Source organism: Sceloporus occidentalis, unplaced genomic scaffold (assembly GCF_023333645.1).
Source record: "Sceloporus occidentalis isolate IW3139 unplaced genomic scaffold, rSceOcc1.0.p SCAF_2, whole genome shotgun sequence".
NCBI lineage: Eukaryota > Metazoa > Chordata > Lepidosauria > Squamata > Phrynosomatidae > Sceloporus > Sceloporus occidentalis.
The window spans coordinates 269,037,094-269,051,288 of NW_028316982.1; the positions used below are offsets into that span (position 1 = coordinate 269,037,094).

General features: G+C 39.5%; 1 protein-coding gene across 1 annotated transcript in view; it reads right to left on the reverse strand.

The window, feature by feature from the left end:
* The window catches only part of UVRAG (UV radiation resistance associated), a 120,524-nt gene that overhangs the window by 58,966 nt on the left and 47,363 nt on the right, over positions 1-14,195 (reverse strand). Inside the window, exons 7-11 of the mRNA XM_089513015.1 lie at positions 9,121-9,226; positions 5,132-5,258; positions 3,719-3,803; positions 2,372-2,459; positions 1,538-1,598 (exon numbers count right to left, since the gene is read on the reverse strand). Of these exons, the coding sequence (XP_089369141.1) occupies positions 1,538-1,598; positions 2,372-2,459; positions 3,719-3,803; positions 5,132-5,258; positions 9,121-9,226 (467 nt within the window). The remainder of the gene's footprint in view (positions 1-1,537; positions 1,599-2,371; positions 2,460-3,718; positions 3,804-5,131; positions 5,259-9,120; positions 9,227-14,195) is intronic.

A 14,195-nucleotide genomic window follows, 5' to 3' on the forward strand; every position in this document is an offset into this window, starting at 1 on the left:
GTTTGTGTTTGTATGATACATGTTTTATTGAATTGTTAATAAAAAAAGAAATGGGATTTTGAATATCTGAGGCAGAGACTGGAACGAATATTTTTGGACTAGAATTCTAAGAATCCGCCATCTAGACAATGGCCATAGCAATGGATGATTCTGGGAGCAGTAATACAGAAAGGAAACTTTTCTATTCTCTAACCTATGGACTACATTTTCCTGACTCTCAGGTCTTTGTTTAATGAAACTGTAATCCTGTTCTCTCTCACAGTTGCAAAGGTGTAAAGAAGACTTAAAGACATATACATTCTTTGCCTACTTGAAGCAATGTTCAGCAGATAAGTTTAAGTCAGGGAAAGCGGCTTTTGGCTGCACTATCTTACAAACAGTATTTCATAACACAAGTAGCCACTCTCATTCTTATGGTGTGCAGCTTGGGTATGTCCCAGTAGTTGTGGATTGCTCCTTCAGTCGTCTTGAAACTGAGAGGCTGATACCTACCAAGACTGGTCATTCTAGGAAGAGTGAAGGAACAAACCATCCCCCACACCCTGTGCCCACATATAAAAAAATAATAATTTATATACTCATGTATAAGTCTAGACATTTTATTGAAAAAACTGACCCAAAAAAACTGAGTCGACTTATCCATGTATCAATGTAAGTCCTGTATTTGAACTCTTATAAAGAAAAAAGAAACCATCCCCTGGTGAAAAGCAAGAGTATAATCTGTCGTGAAAGCACCAATCCCCTCTATTCTCTCATCCATCTAGCTTTTAGCATAAACATAAATAGTTATTCCTGTGGGAATTTTGTAAATTATTTGGCATTGTTTTCCTTTGCTTTATCTTTCACATCCTTTGTAATATGCCCCTAGGTTTTACCCTCAACCTATCCACGGTCCATATTAAAATCTATAATGCTGGCCCCAAAACACGTCCTCGACGTATACATGGGGTAATTAGTAATTAGAAATTAAAGACATATAAATTCTTTGCCTACTTGAAGCAATATTTAGTTCCAAAATGATAATGTGGATATGGCAAGGCCCATTGCCAACTAAGAATTTAACCAGACAGAAACAATCTCTATTACATGTGGAACAAAAATGATTTGTTGGTGACCAGGAAGTTTCTGAATAGTGCTTTATCTTTTCCTTTGAGGTCATTATTAACAAGGTATGTACACATGGTTTTTTGTGGATTTTTCGGCCTATGTGGCCATGTTCTAGAAAATTTTCTTCCTGACGTTTCACCAGCATCTGTGGCTGGCATCTTCGACTTCACATATGTACACATGGATCTGTAGGAAATACTGCAACCTAGTAGCACCAGTAGATGTGCAAAAAATAAACCAATTATAGCAATGAAACATAAAGTATTTCATTGTAAAGTTGTTTGCTTTCTCTTTCAAATTCTTCATGAAAAAATTCTTCATGAAAAACATCAGCACTCTTTCAACTGATTCTGGTGTTTGGGTTACTATGTTAGGATGTCTACATGCTGCAATTAGATACTAAAAATGAGCAGGTTAAAGGCCCAATTACCTTGAAAGTCTTCAGAATTGGGCAACTTGACTCCACAAATAAAATAATCCTTTTGATCATTCTGTGGATTTAAAAGCAGAAAGGGAGGTTGGATCACAGCCCATTTCAGAATAAAAAATAAAGTCATAAACAACAGGATCAAAAATTAACATATAATGGAAGCAGACAGGTCTTTGAGCATATGTCCTAAATGTTTAATGGCAAAGTTAGCCAGAAGAAATCAAAAGTCATGTTCCATTTTGACAGCAAATTGCTGCTCTGCAATTCGCCTGCTCTGTTCACTGCTTTAGAGATCGAGCTGCAAACTTTTCCCTTGCCTAAAGGGTTAATACCTCTGCTCTTGAGGATCAACAGCAGTGAAGGAATGCCTGGCCAACCTCTATTGTTTCAACAAAATAAAAAGTATAGAGTCCAATCTTTAAAAGGACACTACCACTATAAACCGACTGATGTATGATAGAACTAAACAAAGGGTGATTCCAGTGTGCCTTGTCCCTGACAATGTGATGGGCTAGATAGACCCATGTTTCAATCTATGATCATCAAAATGAACTCCTGCCTACTTGGACTGGCAGCAGCTTCTCATCACCTCAAGCAGTGCACCTTCCCAGCCCTGTTATCCAAGATCTTTTAAGTGGAAATGCCAGGAGCTGAACCTGGAGTATCACACATGCAAAAATGTATACCCTAACACTAAACTATGGACACCTGCCTTTTTGCTTTTTAATGGTTAACTTGACATTCAGAACAAACATTTAATATGTTGCCTTAAACGACAGCAGCATCCTGAGTAATGCTCCTGGAACTGGTGTGGCTAAAAAACTGGAAACTTACCATATCAATAGGGTAAATATAGGAAAGCTCTGAAAGTAATTGCCTACATCTGATGGTCAGCTGTGCATTTGTCTTCAAGAACTGCTCTCTGGAAAAGAAAGACAAACTGAAACAGTTAATTACTCAATGATGGCTTCATGAAGAACCCTTACTGCCTATTATTCCCAGAAATTACTCCTTCCCTATGAAAGTAGCAGTTAAGAGCAATAGTGGTAGAATATAATGCACTAAAAACATGAGAAAAATGATAGCCAACTTCAATAAAAGAAGCACACCTCCTCCATATAATACACTGGGCATGATGAATAGAAAAAAAGTAACATGAAAACTTCATGACAGCTGTTACCCTAGAAGATCCAAGATACAATGCTTGTTGGAAGTCGATTAAGACAGTGCTGCTCAGTGATGATCTGAGGACCAGTGCAGATCTGTGAGTTATTGGCTGTTGGCCTGGGGTGAATTTCCATGAAAGGAATAGTTATAGCCAATAAGCACAAAGATGGTGCTGGTCCCTGGCACATTAGAGGAGAAAACCCTGTTGGTCCTCCACATAGGCTAGCTTAAAATACACTGATCCAGGAGGATGAACCTGCTTATAGTGGTGGCTCACACCATAACCAATGTGTCAATCCCTGGGGGGATTTTTGACTGACCAGGGGGAATAGACATCTCTGAATCCCTCCACAAATTGTCTTCAGGGAGATGACTCAGCATAAGGAACAACAAACATGAACCAAGTAAGCTAGAGAAGATCCCTGACAAGACAGTGTAGGTCACAGGTAGCAGCAACTGATGGGAGTCCTGTCAGTCACTCACATGGGAGCCTTCCAGCAATATATAGCTCGGGTGTAAGAAAAAAACTAACAGAAAAAGAAATTATGACTCTGCAGACTCACCAGCCCCACTCCCCAAATTACCATTAATCATGGATTTCATCTTCTTAATCTATATCATTTTTCCTTTGTATAATAATACTCAGTTCTGAGTTGCAATCAGAACCCTCTAGGACTGGCTTTCTGGAAATCTTGGAAGAATATACTCTGTTTGGCTCCCTTCTTTGTAAATGGGTTCTGTTGAAACTGGGTGACAGGGGTATCTAGCAAACTTAACTCTTCCACAGTGCACCAGGTCTTACTATTGTGGAAAATTTAAAAAGTGAGCTAGATCAAACTGCTTGGCACTGGCATCACCAAAGGGTGCTGGCAGATGCCCAAGGATGCCACCAGTCTTAAATCCCTCCCCCCAAAATAGCTCTGGTATATTTGAAGGGAGAAGAAGTTACTTGTCATTCCAATCAAGCTGACAGTGGCTACAAATAGATCAATGAAAGACTGAGACTTCTTTTACCTCTTAGCAGTGCATTCTTTCCTCAACTCTTGCAGGGGTTCTTTGTCCAGCACAAGCTGCTGATATTCCTCTTCAAACACATTTCCTATCAAAGACATTTTAGGAGAATGTATTTTGTGCTTGTCCTTTCTTCTTGGGTTATAAATACTGGCAGCCATCACAACACTACTGTTGGTGTAACCACTAAAGATGTGGCACTACAGGATACTTTTACACCAGTCTTTAGAAAGCCAGTTTCTATTCTACAAGCAATAGAGGGTTTCAAATAGGAAACCAACATGGGATATTGTGAAACACGATCAAGGAAGGACTTAGGACTCCAAGGTATATTCCACAATGGAGCATCTTTCATCACTGCACTACCATTGCAAACGTTAAAATCACAGATCTGGAAGAGACCTCAAAGGCTTCTAACCCAACCTCCTACCATGCAGGAATACACAACTAAGGGGTTGTCTGCATAGGACAAAAGGCCTAGGTTCCCCCAGCTTCATATCATCTAATTAAGATGATGCAGGCCAAAATCCAGGGAGCAGAATTGGGCATGATCCTGTCTGACCAGACACAGATCTAGAGGATCCAGCCTGATCCCAGAATAAACAGCTGATACCCCAGGGTAATTTGCCCTTGGTTTGCCACAGTTTCCTGCAAACTGTGACAAACTCTGACTGTTCTCTCTCTCTCTCTCTCTCACACACACACACACACACACACACTGCGCTCCTTACTTTCCCATGCATCACTATGACTGAGAAGACTCCTCATTGCTGCATCTGATGCAGAAATGGGGTGCCTGGCCATGTGGGTGCAGTCAGGTACTACATTTCAGCATCAGACATGATGATGGGGGTGGGGTCTTCTTAGGCAGAGTGATACATAGTAAGGTAAGGAGTGTGTGCCTGCCCTGGTCCTGTGTCGGTGTGTAAACAGGGGTCCCAGGGAACAACCCAGGTGAGCACTGGGGCCAGGATAGCACAGGCTCAGCCCGTGCTATCCTGGCCCATCTGCTCACCCTCTATAGCACTCCTGAAAGATGCCCATCCAGCCTCAGTTCAAAGACCTCCAAAAATAAAGCATATGCCACCTACCAGGGCAATCTATTCCACTCTTGAACAACTGTTATAGTAAAACAGTTTTTCCTAATGTTTGGGTGGAAACTCTTTTCTTGTAATTTGAATTACGAAGTTCTTGTGCTTCTGGACCTCTTCCCTCTTCAGAGCTCATAAAACACTAGAAGACCTTAGAAGAGAGGATCTGGATGCTTTAAAGGACCGATGTAAGGGATCTACTGATCTAAGGTCAGAGTGGGAGTATCTCACCACTCAAGAACAGACTGGGCTACTCTTGTATCTCTCAACCCTCAATGACCGCCTGCTTGTCTGTTATGGGTAGACTGCTGTCATTGACACTTACCTCTGTCAAATAGTGTACTTTGTTCCTTATGTAATAAGGCCACCTCTCGGCCCAGGGCTTTTTTCTGCCTCTCTAGCTCATTTCGTAGCACCAAGATCTTCAACTGTAAACACTCACTCTCCTTTTTCTATACAAAAAGTGTAAAAAGAACTGTTCAGTAAATATGTTGATGCTTCTGATTCACGTAAAGGCCTGAGCACAATCAGATAGCCTCAGAAAACATGATTCACTGAAAGATCATAGCCAATCCATTATAAGCAGACAACCTCTCATGCAATGGTACCATGGAAAAAAACCCCAACATATTTAAACTGCAATAAATCATGGCCTGGGAACTGTAGACTCCTGCAGCAGAGCAGCTATCAGGGGTATTTTCAATAATCACATTACTGAAACATCCTGGGAAGTTCTCAGCTTAATTCTCCTGTCTGTCCTGTCAATGTGATGTGTCTTTGGCAGGAATTCAAGAGCATACCCTGTTGGTGGCTGTACCCAGAGGCAATAACTGAGGCTTGTCTAGCCCCAAATTCAAGGGTAGTTGAAGCGTAGGCACTCCAGATACTGTTGGATTACAATTTCCATCAAGCTTAGCTAGCATGGTCAAAGGTAAGGTGAGGGGATCTGCAGTCCGAACAGCATAAGGAGGACCATATGTTGCCCACATTTTTCTCCAGCAGTTAAAATTTTTTTTTATTCTAACAGGTTCTGTTGCTCTACATTTTAAACTATATTTTAATATGTATCTTACTAGTATTCTAACTTGTAGTTCATACTGTTATATTGCTCTTGTTTCAGAGGTTTAGTATGTTCATTCACTGACTCAGTTATGTCCACCAGGTTTCTGGGTGCAATAGCAGGTAAGATATGACGGGCGAGGAGATGGAATGGCAAGATATCTGAAAACTGCCCCCTCTCATATGTACTAGGCAGAAATTTGAGATCCCCAGAGAAGATGGCTGGACCCATCTCTTTTATGCTTCCAGTGGCCTGCCAAAACATAGCATTCAGTGTTTGAAACTGCTAGTCCTAGGATTGTTTTTAAATTGCTTTTAGGAGTTTTTAAAGAGTATTTAAATGAGTTTTTAAAATATATTTGTATCTGTTCATCTCCTTGGGAATCCTTGTGGTCTGAGAGATGATACAGAAGTACTTAAAATAATAATAATAAAATATTTTAAATGGAGTCTGTGTGTGTGTGTGTGTTTAAATAGTAATGAAGTCACTGAAAGGGTTGTGCCGAGAACCCTCCATGGGATACAGCAGATCCCAGGACATCTACCAAACAGCACTCGAAGCACCAAAAGCAAAAAATGCTACTCAATCCATACTTCAAATGGCAAGGCATTCAAGAGCAAGATGAGATCCCTTGCTTCACTGGTGTTTTGTTTTCAACTGCACCTACATTCTAAACTCATGCAGGGCTTTTTCAGTACATCAATCTCTTTCGAAATAAAGCTGTTGATTTTCTCTCTGCTTGTAGAACCAATAGACATACATATAAAAATAACAGTTTCCCTTCTTTTTTTTCCTGAAGCCCACTTTTCCCCCTGGGAAAAACTGAAAAAACAATTGGGTTAGGGAAAAATTTCTTTCAGAATAAATAAAATAATTTATTATATAATTTATATGTATATTTATATTTCCTCCCTATAATTATCTCTAAAAACTACATAACAGGAAGAATTTTTGTAAGACTATACAGCAAATCAAATCATAGTGATTCCTCGCCTTGCCTTCCTTTTCACAGTTCTTATGGGACTGAGACCTTTATATCTGTTTATGTCTAGTCCTATGGAGGACTAGATAACACAAAATAATGTCCTTTGTTTTAATAATGTTGATGATATCTTCTCTTTTTATAGCATTTTTGTCTGTTCCTCATAAGCTGGTAAAACCAAAAGAGGTTCCTCATAGTTCCAAGTGTTTTGTACCATTCAGGTCCTAGTAACTCCATGTATAACAAAACATTACTACTTTAAAAAGTTAAATCAATTTGAAATTACTGTCAGAATAAATTATATATTTAATACACTAAACATGATCATTTTATGTCAAACCAATGTTCCTAAAGTTTAAAAGGGGCCTTTCAATTAGTAAAGGGTACTGATTGCATTTCCACAAATCGCATTTTGAGAGAAAGGCAGGATATAAATCCAAACAATCAATCAATCAATTCCCCCCTCCATTTTTTTTATTTTCCCCTTTTTCCTCCTCAAAACCCACAAAGAAAGACATTTTCCCCACAGCTTCGAAATTTTCTATCTTTAAGAAGTAAGTGCTTGTCATATTCCCATTCCAAGTTCTTCATAAGCTCAACTAAGATGACAGACTCTGCTTCAAGTGAACATTGTGAAAGAGTTTTTTTAAAATAAAAATATAATATAGGTTTTGTTTAAAAAACTGTATATGTGATTAATGAACTTAAGGGAGAATTTGAGTATCTCCGCTCTTTTCCTAACTTGTATGCAAACCCCAGACAGAAAACTTGGCTATTGCCTCAACACAAGATATTGATGCTAAAGGCAGAAAATTAGTTCTGTGCTGAAACAGGCACACAATGATATAATAATCTGCTGGCCACAGAGACAGCAGAACAACTCCTGGTGCTTCTCACAATTTACAGCCAACTTTATGGAGGACCTGAATTTTCCACTTTATGTCAAGCCTTTCAAAACTTGGAGAACCTCATCAAAATAAAATGTAGGAATCCTCACTCTGGGCCACTAACAATTGCACAAAGAGAATATGACCCATCAAGATTGACTTTTTAAATGATCGATACGAGGCTCTAGGTACCTGCCAGGATGTGCCAATACTGTGTAAGTTTCCAAGTTAAGTCAGTTACACTGGTCCCCATTTTAAAGCAATCCAAGTCTGGCTTTTAGCACTACTTGGTGCCAATACATTACTTCATTCCAAACCTATAAAAATCTAAGCCTAAACTGACAATTAAAATGTTTGTCTCTATGCCCAAGAAGTCATTACATGCATTTTGCTCATCCTCAAAAGCTTGGAGTGTCAGCGAGCTCAGCTATTACACTCAGCCCAAACAATTACAAGGTTCACTACACTTTCCACTGGTAGCTCATTAATCCCAATCTGTTAGAGTTTGTTTTTCCTGGCAGCCACTTTTTGCTCCTTTGCCACAGAGCCAATGCTGATGCTTTATAACGGCAGGAGCATTAGGAGGCCTATTAATTTGCCCCTTTTCCTCCTTCTCAGCAATTTAGATTTAATTGAATACATCAAGATGTTGGGCTTTCCAGATAAATATTTCCATTTAATAATGAAAAGGAGCTTGAGTTACATGCAAAAATGATACATTTTGAGGAAGCCCACATAACCACAATTATTGCATAAAGATGCCCAATGATTTCTTCTGCTTGTGAAATGTGTCGTTACAGATCAATCATTCCCAGCAGTGAGGGGACCACTGAAGAAAACAAAGTCTATCCCCTCAAAAAAATCAGGTGTTATTATTTTTTTAAAAAAAAAATGTGTCTGGGACCAGTTTTTGGAAACCTGTTGTTTCAGTATCTTTGTTTTACAAACATAACATAGTCCATCTCTTTCCCTGTTCATATTTCCAAACTCCGATAGATATTCCTGAACTGTTACTGGTTACCAGTTTGTAACTTTGGACATTATTCAAGAGAGGAACTTCATCCTCAAGTATTAATTGAGACCACAAAAAGAAATATAGAAACCCTGGATTGACAGCAGATGTTTAACAGAGGACATATGGCTGAAAGATCACAACATTGAATAAGTCTCTCTCACCAGTACTGGAGTAAGGCATGTAGAAAGTAGAGCCTGCACTGAATTTGCAGCCTCACATCTTCTCATATTTCTAAAATGAGATCCAATTCATGCTTTGAAAGTTTCCCATTTGTATGAGCTTGTTTTCTGAAGGAGCCTTTACACAACCCATAACTTTACTTCTGATATTTGCCAAAGTGAGACTAAAGCACAAGAACCCTCAAACCTACCAGCTCCTTGCTTGTAGATGTAAGCCTCAGTTTCTCTTCAATCTCTCTTCCTATTTTCTGAACAGTTACCTGAGTCTGTTTGATTGCACACTGGGCCCGATGGAGCCTGCAAACAAATGCACAGATGATAAATTAAACATCCTTCACAAATAATTCCACAGCACTGAACAGCTATGTTTCACCAAGAACTGATGAAGCAGAGTGGACATCAGAATGAGCTATGAATCAAAAAAGCCCAGGTTTGTATCTCACTTCCACTATTAACTCATAATGTAGCCTTCAGGGAGCCATTTACTCTCAGTAACTCCAACCCACCCAACCTGCAGTGCTAGGATATTAATACTAAACTCCCACAGCATGTGATTCTTAATATGAGAACTGAATGTAATAGATGAAAGCGCTTTCAACAGTGCTGTAATAATGCCTAGTATTACTACTTCTATTGAGACATTTTGGGGAGAGCCTTCCATACCTAACTATCACAACTCTTAGCGAGTGAGAGTGACAGTTCTATCTATTCAAGCAAGGCTGGACATCATCATCATCATCATCATCATCATCATCATCATCATCATCATCATTATTTATAGCCCGCTCTTTTCCCAGGTCTGGGACTCACAGAGTAGCTTCTCAGCATTGAAAACAGTACAATTAAAAACATTAAAAATGCAACCTTGGGGCTTCAAGCAACTTCCCCCCAGGATGTTTTATGGCCCTTGACATTGCCAGAATCCTCAGAGCCACCCTTTCCTAGCCAAAATAGAAGGGGACTTGCTACTCCTGAAGGACTCCAGGTTCAACAAGTTAATTTTTAAACAGATTGCCTCTCTGTACTCTTTAACATCAAAAAATACTCATTTTTGAGGGCCAGAAGTGGATTCCAAGGCACTTTGGGGTTTTTTATTTTTATGATTCTTCAGTTGTCTATGTAGCCCCAGATGGTCCTAGAGCATAAAGGTGGCCCTCAATCTGTAAATGCCCACTTCTTGTTTAAAGCTATTTATCTTTGGGGACACAATAGCAACATGCTGTAGCAAAGCGTTCTTTAGATTAAACAAATGTTGTATTTTTCATACTCTTGTTCATCTGCAGTCTATTATCAATAATGTAAGTTAGTTGGACTATGTTTGAGAAAACATTGCTCCCCATGCTTACTCTACTGGGTGTCTAATTACTAAGGGGATTACCAGATCTAATAACAGAAAGCCTGAGTATGACTCTACTCCTACCTTCTTTGGCTAGGGCTATCTTGGCACTATCAGATGTGAACAGGTCCAAGTGAGAAATCACATAACATACTGATAATGCATCTTCAATGTACATGAGCCTTGCCATGGATCTGTCTGCACCAGTGCTGTGTAAGTGTTAGGAACTTGGAAAGAGCAGGATTATCCCGCCACACTGTTGCTCATTAAACAAGTCCCTTCTCTGTTACATGAAGACAAACTAAAAGCTGATATAGGAATAGAAAACTATCCCTAAAAAATTCCAAATGTATAGAATTATAGAATAATGCTATTATACAGTTTCCAAATTACGTATCTGTTTGAGATAGATGTGCATTTTACAGTAAACTACTCAGACCTATGTATCATAAATCAGTTAAGTCTGTATATTACTGAGACAATTCCCAGACTCTACGAACCTCATGATAAAAGGTGCCATCTGCAGACAATGGCATCCAGTTACTCTCAGAATCAAACTGAACATCTCAAATATCTCATTTCTGAGCTCAATTTTCCTTCATAGCTTTTCTTCTGACTTGCTCCCATGATCCATAATTAGGTTTACTCTCAAATTCTATTAAAACGAACCACAAAACATGCCAGATTCTGCATTCTGACAAAAGGCACAACTAACTAAAAAGCAACCACCACTATACCCAGTTCTCTGGTACAAACACAGATGTAACCATTTAAATTTATAGGCTAAACAAAGACACTTCTGAAAAACGGTGCACCATTTTCTTCAGAACCAAGAACAGCTAAAGTGACTACACAAAGAATAACATGAAATTATTCCTTTGTGACTGGACATGACATGACATGCCTAAAAGACATACTTCCCAAATAAGAAAATTTCAGAGAGAGGATTTAATTACATTTCAGGCAGGATTCTCCAGCAGTAAATACTTTGAGACTCTTAAAAAGATTTTTTTTAAAAAAAAAGAGGGGGGGAAGAGAAAAAAGTCACCATTTGCATTCTTGGAGTGTAAACAATCTGGTCAGGAAGAAAGCTTCAACAAAAAGATGATTCATGACTAAATTTAAAAATATTCATTTTGAACCATTTGGTAGTTGTGACTCCTAAACCATGCTCATCTTCAAAGGCTTTAATTCAAGAAAAGCAAATATGCTTTCTTTAAAAAGCTTAATGTCACAGGATCCTGGACTAGACTAGTTCAGTCAGCATCCATCTCACATGCAGGTTGAGCTCAGAAAACTCAGTTCAAAAAAGTCCAGAAACTGAAATAATGCTGTTCTCTGGGTGATCGATCTCTTAGTCCGAAATTCTGTTTGCACACTACAGTAGTATTTGCATTTTTCCCTACTGTCCTGCAGTAATGCTGAGGAAAGGCACACCAAAATCTACTAGTTCCATGTAGCCCATTCTTTCAATGCTTTGCTTTCTGCACAGCTGCTACACCCACAACTTTTTTCTTCCTGCCAATGCCACCTACACTGGCATAATTGTGCCAATTATAAAATGCATTAAGAGTTTTCTCGCTGAGGACTTTCAAGCCAGAACATGCAGCTCTATTGTTATGTTATTTTGCTGATTATCAATTTGATTCCAGATCCAATTCAAAGGTTCTGGCATTGACCCTTAAAAACTGTGGTATATGCTTCTCAGCCTCAAGCGAAGGCAATGACAAACCTACTCTGGGCAAACCTTGCCCAGAAAACCCCATGGACACATCCTACCAAGCAAACCTTAGGGTTGTCATATGCTGGAAACAACTTGAAGGCACACAACAACTTGTCGTTTTAAAGTTACTATTAACTTATGGCGACCTTATTAATGAGAGATGCTCAAGGCTCCTGGTCATCAGTTGCCTTGCTCAGGTCTTGCAAACTCAGAACTGCGTCTTCCACTTTACCGAGCATTAGCATCTTTCTCAGTGAGTCTCACTGTCTCTTGATATGTCCAAACAGGAAAGCCTCGCTGTAGTAATTTTGCTTCTCCAATATCTACAGATCGCTCCTCCTGTACCACATTTCAAATGACTTGATTTCTTCCTGTTAGCTTTCTCCACTGTTAGCTTTCTCCAGAAGCATTCATAGAAACTTAGTTTGTGCAACCTGGTACCAAACATCTTCTCCCATGTGAAGGTATCTGCACAATGAAGTCAACTCTGATGGCCCCACTCACTGTCCTTCCACCATCACATCTGTGGTCAGTGGAGCAGGAGGGATGGGGAGATTTTCTCTGTTGAGGCTCTAAGCTTATGGCATGCCATCTCCCAAGGAATAAAGGCCTCTATGGAGTTTTGAGGGTTTTTACTTTTCATAGCGTGAAGGTGCAGCTGCTTAAAGTCGGACAACATTGCACCTTGGAAAGCAGGACAACCACCTCTACAATGAATAGAAACAAACAGATTTTGGATTTGATGTTTTTGACACAGACTGTGTTGTACATCGTAATTTACTTAAAGCATTATTATGTGAAGTTAATTCATATCAGTAACATGAAGTTTACTTAGTTGAATCATTAAGGAAGGAAAACAGATCGAGTTGGGCAATAACAACATCAGTGCTATGTGGACAGCAGGCAGAAGGAAAAAGGCCAAAGGCAAAGCAGAAGCAAAGGCAGGCAGGCAAACCAGGAATAGAAGGCTGCTATTCTAAAGCAGTCTGTTTCTCCAAAACTGACATAATCTCCCAACAGGGTTTCAAGCTCAATTTTAAATAGACACTAAGAAGTTATCAAACAGGAAGTTCTCATGGTGTATTTAGCAGAGCCACCCAGAGAACGTTGGTGCATAGTAAAATAAATAAATGAATATTTCTGCACCATCAGTAGAATGATATGTGGCCACTACACACACGTTCACCCCTCTGAACAAATCTTGCCATGAAAACTGTCTTAGGGTCGTCATAAGTTGGAAACAACTTGAAGGCACACAACAACAACACCTATCCCCAAATTCCAGAGGTATAAATATGATATAATTATAATCACTTGACAGCAGGACAATTCAGTGGTATATGGCAAACCATTGTGATTTCTCAGGTACCAAAATCAGAGCACGCTATCCACAAAGCCACAAGGTTGCTAAGAGTACAGTTAGATGGACCACAGGCTTGATGGCACAAATAATTTCTTTAGCAGATAGGTAAGCTAAGCTAAACTCTCCTCTCATGACCATGTCCTCCCTATCATGGGCATAGCAATGGCTACTAAGTTGTTTAACATGCAATCTATTTTCACAAGAGAAAGCACTACAGGAAGTTTTGCCCAAGCCTGAACCTCAAATCTCAATCCATCGGCTGGACAGATATCCCCCATGGGTGAGAACACATATAGGTGCCAAATCTGGGATGCATAATCTTGTGGCAGTAATTCAACCCCTGTTCTTTCCACCACACCAAGGAATTGTTCCCTGCAGTTAGCACAGAACCAGGTGTAAATTAACACAGGATTATTTACAATGTCTGCGTAGGACATACATCTTCTCACTGTTTCCTGAAGACATTTTGGTCCTTTAAGGAAATGGGATTTTATCAAATCAATCCAAAAAAGTAGCATTTTTAAAGCATTAGGAGTACATGGCTGACTGACAGATTTGAGGTTGGAAAGGCATTTCCCCACCCCTGAGGTCAGTCTGACAGGTGACCCTGCAGGGCGCTTTTTGGCTTTCCTCTGTAGCACAGTTCATTTGTATGATCTATTGAGGCATGTTACTATTTGTCATATACAATAGGGCTTTAATTATTCAAAATGCTTTAGAAACCTCATTTCATTAATCCTCAGCAACCTGGGAGGCAAGTCAACATCGTTCCCATTTTACATATGGGAAACTGACAAGAGGCTGAGATTTACCCTGAGGTAACTGAGACTTCAGAACAGAGCTG